At 41.1% G+C, this 13,267-nt stretch overlaps 1 protein-coding gene and 1 long non-coding RNA gene across 3 annotated transcripts in view; one reads left to right on the forward strand and one right to left on the reverse strand.

Moving 5' to 3' along the window:
- The first annotated feature begins 3,735 nt into the window (after positions 1 to 3,735).
- The window catches only part of LOC117422253 (regulator of G-protein signaling 6), a 123,334-nt gene continuing 113,802 nt past the window's right edge, over positions 3,736 to 13,267 (forward strand). For both annotated transcript variants that reach the window (XM_058987358.1, XM_058987359.1), the window contains exons 1-2: positions 3,736 to 4,030; positions 8,086 to 8,186. In XM_058987358.1, coding sequence (XP_058843341.1) covers positions 8,103 to 8,186 — 84 coding nt within the window. In that variant the 5' untranslated portion in view covers positions 3,736 to 4,030; positions 8,086 to 8,102. The remainder of the gene's footprint in view (positions 4,031 to 8,085; positions 8,187 to 13,267) is intronic.
- LOC131697561 (uncharacterized) overlaps positions 10,776 to 13,267 on the reverse strand; it is a 69,068-nt gene continuing 66,576 nt past the window's right edge. The window contains exon 3 of the long non-coding RNA XR_009307380.1: positions 10,776 to 11,023. This is a non-coding gene — a long non-coding RNA (uncharacterized LOC131697561). The remainder of the gene's footprint in view (positions 11,024 to 13,267) is intronic.

The raw sequence follows: 13,267 nt of genomic DNA on the forward strand, positions 1-13,267 counted from the left end.
CCATGTTGCCATTTGTTGCCATTTATTTTTTAAAGCAAATCAAATCTGGATAAACTTCAATATACATCTACTTACATCTAGTTACACCATATTTGCAGTTCATTAATATTTGCTTATGCACGTACTGTACCACATGATTGTGAGGATCTTAGAATGTTTGAATTCTGTTACCTCACTGCAGCAATTCCAGACACACAACAGCTCAGGAGAACTGAAAGTCAATGGTCATGCTCCAAACCCATGCCCAAGCCGATTTCTTCTTTTACACCCAGCAACTTGAGAGTGGATGTCAGTGAGCTACCGCCCCCTGGAGGACAAAGACCAGCCCTGCAGGTGTCCTCTTGAGCTCACTAGGGACATCTTCTAATATACTGTAAATTAACAGCTATCTGATATGATATAAAGAAACGGGATGGCTGTATTCACATCAATATCAGGGTCTAGTCTACAATATAATATAATATAATTTATAATCCTGGGCTGGTAATGGAACGTGAAACAAGCAATGTGTTTGGTCGAGCTAGGTTCCAGCTGTCCATATATTGGATGGATACGGACAGTTGGAGCCTTGTCACATATTCAAAATCACTGCGCTGCCTCACATAATTTTAAGTACCGGTAGCCATCGTGTTTACAGTTACAGATGTACAGAAACTATAATACCAGTGACCAATTACCAGCAAAACATTTCCAAAAGTAGTAAGAAGACAAGGCGATTTGGATGAAGAACAATTACATGAACTGAATGATGCAAAACAGAAAAAAATACAAAATTAAAAATTAAAAATTCTGTCTTTGTACTCAATCACCCCGACTTTGTCACTTCTAATTATATCTTTTTAGCGGTTTGTAAATGCTACAGAAAAACAAAAAAATACACTTCTGCACATTATCCACCCCTCTGTGACCTTGAAAAATTACTGAATTCTGAGACGTCATTATTATTATTTTTTGTACTGCCGTTCTGCTGAAACAACAGCGTCTTGCACGCACAGGAAAAAAAATGAATTCAATGCCGTCTCAACCACCTCCTGGTGAATCTTTTCAATGGCAATGTAAGATTCAACACACCAAAAATAAATACAGTACTGTGCAAAAGTTTTAGGCAGGTGTGAAAAAATGTTGTAAAGTAAGAATGCTTTCAAAAATAGACATGTTAATAGTTTATATTTATCAATTAACAAAATGCAAAGTGAGTGAACAAGAAAAATCTACATCAAATCAATATTTGGTGTGACCACCCTTTGCCTTCAAAACAGCATCAATTCTTCTAGGTACACTTGCACACAGTTTTTGAAGGAACTTGGCAGGTAGGTTGGCCCAAACATCTTGGAGAACTAACCTAACAGTTCTTCTGTGGATTTAGGCAGCCTCAGTTGCTTCTCTCTCTTCATGTAATCCCAGACAGACTCGATGATGTTGAGAACAGGGCTCTGTGGGGGCCATACCGTCACTTCCAGGACTCCTTGTTCTTCTTTATGCTGAAGATAGTTCTTAATGACTTTCGTTGTATGTTTGGGGTCGTTGTCATGCTGCAGAATAAATTTGGGGCCAATCAGATGCCTCCCTGATGGTATTGCATGATGGATAAGTATCTGCCTGTACTTCTCAGCATTGAGGAGACCATTAATTCTGACCAAATCCCCAACTCCATTTGCAGAAATGCAGCCCCAAACTTGCAAGGAACCTCCACCATGCTTCACTGTTGCCTGCAGACACTCATTCGTGTACCACTCTCCAGCCCTTTGGCGAACAAACTGCCTTCTGCTACAGCCAATATTTCAAATTTTGACTCATCAGTCCAGAGCACCTGCTGCCATTTTTCTGCACCCCAGTTCCTGTGTTTTCGTGCATAGTTGAGTCGCTTGGCCTTGTTTCCACGTCGGAGGTATGGCTTTTTGGCCGCAAGTCTTCCATGAAGGCCACTTCTGACCAGACTTCTCCGGACAGTAGATGGGTGTACCAGGGTCCCACTGTTTTCTGCCAATTCTGAGCTGATGGCACTGCTGGACATCTTCCGATTGCGAAGGGAAGTAAGCATGATGTGTCTTTCATCTGCTGCAGTAAGTTTCCTTGGCCGACCACTGCGTCTACGGTCCTCAACGTTGCCCGTTTCTTTGTGCTTCTTCAAAAGAGCTTGGACAGCACATCTGGAAACCCCTGTCTGCCTTGAAATTTCTGCCTGGGAGAGACCTTGCTGATTCAGTATAACTACCTTGTGTCTTGTTGCTGTGCTCAGTCTTGCCATGGTGTATGACTTTTGACAGTAAACTGTCTTCAGCAACCTCACCTTGTTAGCTGAGTTTGGCTCTTCCTCACCCAGTTTTATTCCTCCTACACAGCTGTTTCTGTTTCAGTTAATGATTGTGTTTCAACCTACATATTGAATTGATGATCATTAGCACCTGTTTGGTATAATTGTTTAATCATACACCTGACTATATGCCTACAAAATCCCTGACTTTGTGCAAGTGTACCTAGAAGAATTGATGCTGTTTTGAAGGCAAAGGGTGGTCACACCAAATATGGATTTGATTTAGATTTTTCTTCTGTTCACTCACTTTGCATTTAGTTAATTGATAAATATAATCTATTAACATGTCTATTTTTGAATGCATTCTTACTTTACAGCATTTTTTCACACTTGCCTAAAACTTTTGCACAGTACTGTATATTTACTTACTTTTGCATGTTTCATTAAATCAATTTACTCAGCTTAACTTAGTGTGTAGTTCAAAGTTATAAATTTGACTACTTTTGTGGTCCCTTTATTGGCGTATGAATATTTAATAAAAAAACAAAGAAATTTGCCCTAAAAATTACTTCTGTTTTTTTTTTTCAAATCCATTTGATCTGGATTATAAATGCAATAAGGCCCTTCAGGGTGTCCGTATACGTCAAATATACTGACTAATTGGGGGTTGGAGGCACTCAACCCTGAGGTGTCTGTATATTCAACGTATATGGACACCCTGACGGGCATAATTGCATACATATAACAATCACACAATGGGTGATTCATAAATAATATTACAGAACATGTTTTTTCATTTTGCTTCAGGGTTACGAGTGTACACACTGTCCCTGAACATGTGGACTTAGGTGGTGGATTTGATCAATCTATTACCTGTCGGGATAAACCACAACATTTTAGAGGCACTGCTGGGATAACCACAGATGGTTGATGCAATCCAGGGTGATTCCCCAATGCTGTAACACTCTCTAAAAATATTAAACAGCTGTGCCTAATCAGGGTAGAGGTTGATCAAATAAACCCCTAGTGTTCCTGTATACAAACCATGGAGCTCAATTTCAGCATTTTCTGTAGTAATGTTTTTACATGGTATGTGTTTAAGAAAGATATAATATAAGAGCTGTTGGTTAAAAAAAGACAAACAAACAAAAAAAAAACTTAGTCCTGTCAAAAATCATTCCTTGTTCTAATTTAGTCAAACAGTGGGCCTCAGTGCTCCATTTAGCTTCAATCCTGCCTTCTAGTCAGGATGCAAAAATTCTTGTTTTCAGCATCAGTGGGCGCTGCTGTAATGCATTCAAAAACCTTGCTCTCATTTTCTTTTTCCTCAGCTTCCCTGCTCTCTCTCTCTCTCTCTCTCTCTCTCTCTCTCTCTCTCTCTCTCTCTCTCTCTCTCTCTCTCTCTCTCTCTCTCTCTCTCTCTCTCTCTCTCTCTCTCTGCTGTATAAATTCTGTTTCCAGTGAAGACAGTGAGCCTGGTCTAGAGAGACACACTGAGGGAGGTTTACTTCAGCCGGCTTGCTCTGTTTCTCTCTTTCTGTCACACTCTATCTACCTGCTGACTACTGAAGGCACTCACAGACCAAATACAACCTGGACGGAGTCTAGAGATGATACTACCACAGGCTAACAGCCACTTTTTTTTAATTGTTTTAATTTAATCATTTATTTATTCATTTAAATGTTCTGTTTACCATGAAACTAGCTTCCTGCTGTTGCAAAGGAAATTCAAATTAAAATAAAGAGGAAAGGACCAGACATTCTTTGGTTGCTAAGGTAATGGATGCTTCATTTAAGATGTTACAAAATGTGTCCCAAAATACAGAATTACACACAGTTGTGCTCTGAGGTGAGGTGTTGTTTTTAAAAGCCTGGTAACGCAATGGGAAAAGAGGCAACTCTGGAACTACAAGCTCCTTTTCTCTCTGAATAGTGATAGTCTTCAAGTGTCAAGTTCATGTTATCAAGATTACTGGTTATGTTTGTTGTTCAATTCAGAAAGAGCTGTTTCGGTGTTTGTTTTAGCTATTCCATGTGCAGAGCTGTATGGGTGCATATATGCCTGTATGTACTGTACAGTATGGTTTTGCACTTGTCATCTTTTATATATAAATTGGGACTGTGGAGTGGAACTGTGGTATACAACATATCTGTGAAGGGAAAGACATGCTTTTCTGAATGTACTTAACCAGTGTGTGTAGAAGACAGCTTTTATCTGGCTGAGAAGGGCTAGCTTCACAACATTCAGCAGAACAAGTGTTCTGGAAGAAATGGGAAGACAGTGTACAGTATAAATAAGAACCATCGGGATCTGAGATGACAGTATATGTGCATTATTTAATGTGCATGATATATTGTGTATGTAACTGCTTGTGGACGTGCAATGAAATGACACAATTTAAAGTAAAAGTTGTATGCCTATATCACAAAATTTGAAATGTCTGTCACTGAACTAAAATGCTTAATGAGTGTTTAATAGTTCTGGATGATATGTGTGTACATACATGGATAGACTCACACGCCTGCATACACAATTAAGGTTCCTCTTAATCCATTTAAGGTTGATTTGGTTCTCTAGACCAGGTTATGAAAGTCACGTTTTGGTTTTTGCGAGTCAAGAGCAGGTTTAATTCAAGGCCAGGTAATGAAAGTCGTGTTTTGTTTTTCGTTTGATTGATGTTAGGAAAGTGGTTCTCATTTTTAAAGATGAGGTTGTAGTACAGTAAAGCTAAGTACCTAATTAAATTACAAAAAAAAAATTATGCTTAATCATCTACTGTGTATGTTAATATGTTTATACTCTATATAAAAGCAATGTTTAAATATAAGAAATTGATTTGTTTTGCATTTATTATGCAGAACTATAATCAACACGTAGCCTTTGTGTATTTCAATCTGTAGTTCATACAGCTATTCAACTAAAGTAAGCCCCCTGCAGAGAAAGAGCCGCTTCGTCTGAATATGATCTTCTTACAGTAACACCTCCACTAAAACAAACGCATACCAAGCAAAGGCAGATCTCCATCAAAGAATGATGATGGCAAACTGGTGAATCTCATTCCAAAAAAAGACAAAGGGGGACCCTCGTGTGCGCACAAATTACACAGTTCCAATGAATCCTTATAAAACTAAGCAATGGAAGGTATACACTCTTACAAGCTTGTATGCGGTTAAAAATCTTTATTAAGACTCTCATTACATTAATAAAAAAAATGTATTAAAACCTGTGAATGTAATAAAAAATCCAAAAAAAGTAATGCAAGTGCAGAAATGTACAGTACAGGTAGGCTACATTACTGCAAATTGTTTCCAGCGAAGAACTTTTTTAAAAAATTCAAATTCGGCTCTGTATCCGGATGCTGCTCCATTGCACGCTGCAGTGTTACAAGCGCAGCACGCACGCTTATATCATCGGCGTCAGTTTTAGGCAGAGTGTCCTGGTCGCTAAGGTGACACTGCTGAGAATTCTTTTTACTCTGGTCTGTCAGAGTTTCAAGTTTCGGTTGTATTTTCGTCAGCACTCTCCTCCTCAACTACACTCCAGCTTTTTTGAAGCAATGTTGCAATGTTGTACTCTTTGCTGAGTTCCAAGCATGCATTAGCAAGCGCACAGCGTCTAACAGACATTTTATTTACACTGAATTTTCGTGCTGATGCTCATTATTTTTCTCTTTTCAGCTATGTTGCAGTCAGTGCTATTTTTTCAAACTGTGAACCCGACACTGCATACAGGGATTAAATAGCCAAGGTACAATACAGGAGTAATCGCTCAGTAACGAGGTGCAGAAAGTTGATTGATTGATCTGTCAAGCTTTCACTACAGTAAAGTGCTGCCTTTTGTATTGAAATCTATGTGAATGGCAAGGAATTACCTCCATTTAAAATCACTACGAGTGTGAAATATAAGAATTTCATGCTTGTATCCCCAACAAACACATAATATTGCAGTCTCCAAATCTTAAAACCTTAATCAGGAACACACTCTGACATGTTTTTAGTGTCTAAAAAAGGAATTTATTCGGGGGAACATAGCAGAGATTCGTAGGAAATATGATATACTTTTAAAAGTTTTCCGTCCATAACCAATATGAATGCCCTGCATTCCAAGAGTGCATAACTGTGGTGGCCTATGCTATGACACACATGATTTTGCTGTTGTGCATTTTTATAAACACATTTAGGTACATTTCTTTTTTTTTTTTATTTAAAAAATTTAGTAGTCGCCAATTTAAAGTAGCCAATTATTTTTCGGCTCAGCTCACCGCTACCACCCCTGCGCTGACTCGGGAGGGCAAAGACGAACACACGCTGTCCTTGGAAGCGTGTGCTGTCAGCCGACCACTTTTTTACACGCTGCAGACTCACCATGCAGCCACCTAGAGCTACAGCTTCTGAGGACAACACAGCTTACAGGCAAGCCCGCAGGCGCCCGGCCAGACCACAGTGGTCGCTGGTGCGCGGTGAGCTGAGGACACCCTGGCCGACCTAAGCCACCCACCCCCCCCACCCCCCACCCCCCCCTCCCGGGGGCGGCGCTCGGTCAATTGTGCGCTGCCCCCTTGAAGCTCCTGTCCACGGTCGGCAGTGGAATAGCCTGGACTCGAACTGGCGACGTCCAGACTATAGGGCGCATCCTGCGGATGCTGTTGTGCATTTTTATAAACACATTTAGGCTGTGCATGAATAAAAATAAGATTTACATACAATTGTTTGTCCTTACATTACATGTTTCTCAAATTAGGCCTTTAAGGTCATTCACAACTATTTTGTTAATTAATAATGTGCATTATTCAACACATGGGACGAATTTAAACTTACTGCATGTACCCTTCTCTTCTCCAGTTGGTCTGAATAACATTGCGTGCTGCTGTTGATTTTATTTCCGTCTCAAATGTCACGCCTATCGAGAACCACAACCCCATGCGTTCATAGGCCAGCACGAGCAAGGTCTCTGAGCCTGCAGTTATAACCATCTCCTGCATTCCGGAAGACAGGGTGGGGTTAATGCAGTCTAACCAATAAGATCACATTATGATAAACTCATTTCTTTGTTTGAAATAGTTTAAAAGCTTCGGCATCACGAGTCATATTCGCTCAGAAACGATCTACTAAGATTGCTGCAGCCCTGACATTAACTGTGCCAAACAAACAGACCCCTGGCTGTCTCCTCGGACCTTAACTAAGTATAATTCTTAATTTCTATCTGCATTCGGGACTAGCTAGGTTATCGAGGGTTATTGGTGTAATTTGTGCATGCTTTGTTAATCGTCAGTATATACTAAGGCTAATTTAACTATCATTTAATTTATAAATTGTTTCCTAATGCCTTGGATTTAATTGTAATGTTGTTTTGGTGTAATATTGACTGTGTAATTATTTTGTTTGATTTTCTGAACATATTGTGTTATTGCATGTATTATTGACTTTCTGAACGTATTGTGTGATTGCATGTTTCATTGTTTTGAATACATTCCTATTAAGTATTCACTTGTGTAACAAACTCGATTTATAATAGTTTATTAAAACGTGTAAATCTGGTGTCGTTTTCAGGAGTGATATCTAGAAAAGGTTTATAATAAATGTGATTATTATTCTAGTAATAATTGAAACCCTGAAATACTAGACTTCCATTTAAGAATAATAATGTAACACAATACTACTCACAGACCTTCTCTCCACCCTGACCCATTAAAGGGTGGTTTCACTGACCCAGATTAGCTCTAATCTTGGACAATCTCACCTCAGGTAACATTAGGCTAGTCTGTGAAACCTAGATCAGTCCCAGCAGGCACATAGGCAGTCTCTAATATAATTGTCCCACTCTTTTACAGCCCAGTCAAGTACAGATATGGCCCAGGGACCAAAGGACCAAGGAGGTGTGGGGACTGCAGATCCTGATGACGACTCTCCAAACATGATTGTCTACAGAAAGGTAAGAGGTTTATTTCATCAACATGCTGGTTTGGGAATGTATCTTGTGGTGATCCCAGTGCACATGTGTCCATACAATGCCTTTATGCACCAAAGAGAGCTTGGTTCGTTTGAGTGTTGAGCAGTGTCTGCCTGCGAGCTGCAGGATTGCTGGTTAACGTTTTAGTCATGGATTAAAATTATCAGAAGGCATACATTGATGTTTAATTTTCACTGTACCGTACCTAAATGTCTTGCCTTGTTGATTATCTTTTAATGTCCTCGACTGGTTAGTGTGTGGCAAGTTTCCACAAATAGTTTCTTCTGAAAATGCTTTGCTCAAGAATCAAGCATTGTGATCTTTGAGTGTCTTCTTGGGTAAAGGCAGTCTGGTGTGCAGCATGAGTCCTGCAGTCAGGTGAGCACATGTTTTCATCCTGGCTGTGCAAAGTTGACAATCATAGTCTGGCACTCGCTCAGGTTGGGGAGGTAAAATTGTGGCACTACAGTGACCCCTACTGGTGCCTCCGGAGCTCAAGCATGCACCTGCAGGGCTGGCCTTTGGCTGTTATAACACCAACTGACCTTTAGTTCTCTTCTGAGCTGTTGTGTGGCGTTGCTGTGTTGAGGCAACATAATTGGACATTCTAAATTGCAGTGCAAAATGGGGGTAAAATAATTGGACACTCTAAATGAAAAAATACAAATAAAAATGAATCAAGCAATCTGTGTTATAAGGGTTGTGTTTAAGGACTAGTTTTAACTAACATTTCATGGCACAGGTGTTTCTGGATCACAAGTTTGCAAATAATATTCACTTTTAACATGACCTTCTTCAAGGCTTCTTACTGGTCAAGTAACCAAGAAGATCTTATTAATGCTAATGAGGGACAATTGCACTGGCACAGGCTAGCAGGCACCATGAGAGCTTCCCCTCAGAGCTCTGAGAGAGCGAGAGCGAGCGAGAGAGAGCGAGAGCGAGAGAGAGAGAGAGAGAGAGAGAGAGAGAGAGAGAGAGACTCAATCCTGACCTAAATACCCCCTCTGCCATTCACTAGTGAGCCTCTCTCAAGCAGACACATGGAAGATACAGCATGAACCCTCACAGCTCTGAAAGAGAGGGAGAGAGAGAGAGCATCTCAGTTCTGACCTGAACACCCCCTGGGCCTGCCAGCTGTACTAATTTGCCTGGTGGCAGTGTGAAATACATGGTGGATATTGACCTTTTTTTTGTTGTACCTCATTATCAAATACTGCATAGCAATCAAAGTAGTTTTAGCCTACTGAAGAAGGAAATTAGTTGAAACGAGTGCTTTACCTAGTGTTACTGTTATCTTATGATTGAGGGTTGAAAGATATATAGGTGCTACTACTGTACACTTTCTCCATTGGGATCGCCATCTTATTTAGAGGCCAGTTTCTGGATTTTTTTTCAACGGAGCCCTTTCTTTTAGAAATGCAGTCAAGCCTGGAAAACATTCTGGGTGTTTTGTTAGTAGACACCATTTGAAGACGTCTATTTAAACCCAATAAGTAAAGTGCTCTTACGGCCCTTCGAAATGAATTCATTAATGGCAGTGCAGAAGTGTGTGATGACAGGCTTCTTTCACTCACTCTGCCAGAGAACTGTAAATAGTGAATGGTTCAGGGGACTAAAGCTTTTGTTCTAGTTTATGGGAAAGGATTTTTTCAGTGTTTTTTTTTTGTAAATGTCATTGTGGATTCCACACATCAATAAAAACATTCATAAATATTACCAATCAGGTCATGGTGCAAAGACAACATCCATAAAGTCAATTTTCAGATAACAATCGACTTAAAACACAAAACAAAACAAATCCACTTCAGTGGAATAATAATAATGAAGACTGACAACAAGCAGAAGCATTGAATTCATTTAATCAGTAAACCCAGAGCTAATCTGTACTAATAACATTCAAAGATAATGGCTAGCCTATGGCATGTACTGGATACAGGCTATTAACACACGTATAGGATTTCATTTCTGTTAGGAATGTCTCAATGTATTGGACTGCAACCGCTACAGGTTTATTTCAGACAATATCTTCTGTTTTAGACTCCCAATGCGTTCCAGTTGCAATGCAGACGGACAGTGGCACTATAATGGCAATGCTACTGTTCTGTGCTGAGGGGCAATGGGTGGGTGTTCAGGAAGTGGAAAACGAGAACGAGGATGACCGGAGAATCTCAAAGTAAACAGAAAGTAAGAAAACAATTGCCATGACTGCTGGAAACTACAGCACCGTACTTGTTTAGTTGGTGTCAGTTTTTTTGTGTGCGAGAATTGTTTTTGTTAAGCCTTTTTATTTTCACTCTGTGAGCAGAGGTTTTTTGTTACAAGTCTTTTATTTTTGTTTGTTGAAATAAAATCGCCCCACAGTGCGCTTTGCACCCGAGTTCCTCCCTGAGTTTGTGTGTTTTAATTCCTGTTTCTGGCCTGACGTCACCAACCTCAGCAGTCCTGTCACCCGTGATGTTCAGCATGGGATTTAGCGCCTCCTGTACAGAGGCAAGAGCAGGTAATGCAGGTGCAAAGTTTGTTTTTTTCTTTTAATACTTTTTGGAGGAAAGGAAGAGGATGGGAAGAAAAAGGCAGCAACAGGGGGCACCTGGGAGTAGGTGGTGGTCCCGGACTGGGCAGCTGAGCAGGAGCAGTGGAGGACTGAAGGGGCTCCCCTGTGAGGTGCATGTGGAGAGTTTGGGCACAACCATGAGGACTGCCCCTATGGAGACCCCTGCTATGAAGAGGCGTGGAACCAGGGCCTGGTTGGGGATGCTGCAGAATGGTTCTGGGCTGTAGACCAGACCAGTAGGAGGAGTGGGAGGAGACTGCTGTTTCTTAAAAAGAAAAGAACACAATATATAGTTAATGCCATTATATTTGGTAAGTTTGTAGTTTACCATGCGCAAGATGACTATGACGACTAGTTTTAGTAGTACTGTAAGTTTCAGAGTGTTGACTCAGAGTTGAGAGAGGGAGAGAGAGGACCCTGCTATTTCTACTCTGCAGGAACTGACATTCTTCCAAGCACTGACCAAGCCTGCTGGCCCCACAGCTTCTGAGCTCAGACAAGATGAAAAGCTGAGGTGGTACAGCTTGTGTTCTGGCACTTTTGTTGCTTCCAAAACGTCCTGGGCTTTAATCGGAGTGCTGTGCGCTTATTAAAAGAGCTCTCTGCTTCCTTTGTGCAGCAGGGTGATCCTACTAGAGGAAAGCAGTTCCTATAATAAAGCAATAAAATGTAATCAAAGCAGCGAGACTGTGTGGGAGAGAGAGAGTGTGTGTGTGTGCGCTGGGTGGTAAGGTGAGGGTAAGCGATGGGCTTAGCTAACACTTGTAAGTGATGTAAGGGTTGATGGCTATAAATGGACTGCACTACGTGGAGCTGGATGGGAAGGTAATGGTTATAAATGACTCTTGCATGTCGATCACTGCAGACTCCTCCGTGGGAGCTCACAGCTTTGCCCAGATGGTGTGCAATATGCCCCTCTTGTGCCTGAGTGGTCAGGCAGATAGGAGAGGAAAGCACAGGGCTAACCTGCTCTTGCCAGCCGGGCAGGCACACTAGAATGGTTCTTATGCTGAGTGGAGTTGCGATCAGTGTTGTATATAGAGGGACTGTGTGGGCAGGTGGTTAGAGCTGAGGTGTGGGAGGTATGCTGTGTAGCACAATATAGAGACCTGACTAGTGATGTCAGGTGATGAAGGAGGGATGTGTGGCCTTGAGGTTAGAGCTGAGTAACTGGGAAGCAGTGTGGCCTAGAGCTTAGAACTGATGGACAGGGAGGGAGGCAGGGTGGTCTAGTGGTTAGAGCTGATGGTCAGGGAGGGAGGCAGTGTTGTTGTCTAGAGATCAGAGCTAATGGACAGGGAAGGAGGCAGTGTGGTCCAGTGGTTGGAGCTGATGGGCAGGGGAGTCAATGTGGCCTAGATATCAGAGCTGAGCGACCGAGAGGGAGGCAGTGTGGTCGAATGGTTGGAGATGATGGACCGGGTGGGAGGTTGTGTGGCTGTTAGTGTGAGCATCTCAAAGGCATTAATAAAGCAGTAATGATGAAAACACTGAGACAGAGTGCATCACTCAGGAAATGTAAATTGGCTTGTTAACGAAACTCTGTCAGCAGCTTCATATTCTGGTAGATAAAAATTGGGAGTGAAGGAGAGGACTGCAGGGGGTTGTGTTCATTATGTGGTTTAGCTAATTTCCTCGTCCCTGAAAAGTTGTTTATATGTAACATTGAAGACAAACACACACACTCACAGTGGATCAATATAGGCTCTATACAGCTTGCTTACAACTTTGTAAATCAGTGTAATGGATACCAAATATATAAATATTCATGTGAAAGGTAATAAACCTGTTAATGTTACAGAAATAGAACAAAGTGACTAAATGCTGGTTCATTCTTTAATCCTGCCACCACTGGGGGATTTTAGAATTTAGTTTTCTTTCATGCAAAATGTTCTAATTCACTGTTCTAGTCAGTTTTCAGTTTCAGATTCAAATAGGTCGTTTTTAGGTCTTTTTTTTTAAATCTGCAAATGAGTTGCCCTGCAATGCATCCAAGTTTTGAGGCAGTTTATTCCATAATACGCCTGGCACTGCAAAAGGCTTAATTCTGAATAGAGCAGAGGCCTTAATATTGAGGGTGAAATCCAGCAGAAACTGAGTATAAAGATGTACAGATTGTAGTGTATATAGTAGAAATTATAATACAAAAGGAATGTTTTTTGGTTTAATAGTCTGACAGTTTCATTTTCAATCAGAGTTCCCAACTATGTGTTGACTGTTAATTTTCACGAACATGCCTGACGATTCCGTGTCAGGAAAGAAGCTGTTGGGTTATTTCAACATAGCGTGACTCACTGCCACAGGTGTGAGAGCTGCTGATAATGGAGAGCGGCTCCGATAATCAGGAGGAGTCATGCTTCTTCTTTTTGAGGGTTTTGTTTGACTTGATATCAGAGCTCAGCTGTGGGTGGAGTCAGCAGCCCCTCTCTGCGTCAGACTCGGCCTTCAATTATTAAAGCCCATTTTAAATACAAGGCCCTGTGAAGAAATCATTGTGGTGAGTGTCATT

Source organism: Acipenser ruthenus, chromosome 15 (assembly GCF_902713425.1).
Source record: "Acipenser ruthenus chromosome 15, fAciRut3.2 maternal haplotype, whole genome shotgun sequence".
Taxonomy (NCBI): domain Eukaryota; kingdom Metazoa; phylum Chordata; class Actinopteri; order Acipenseriformes; family Acipenseridae; genus Acipenser; species Acipenser ruthenus.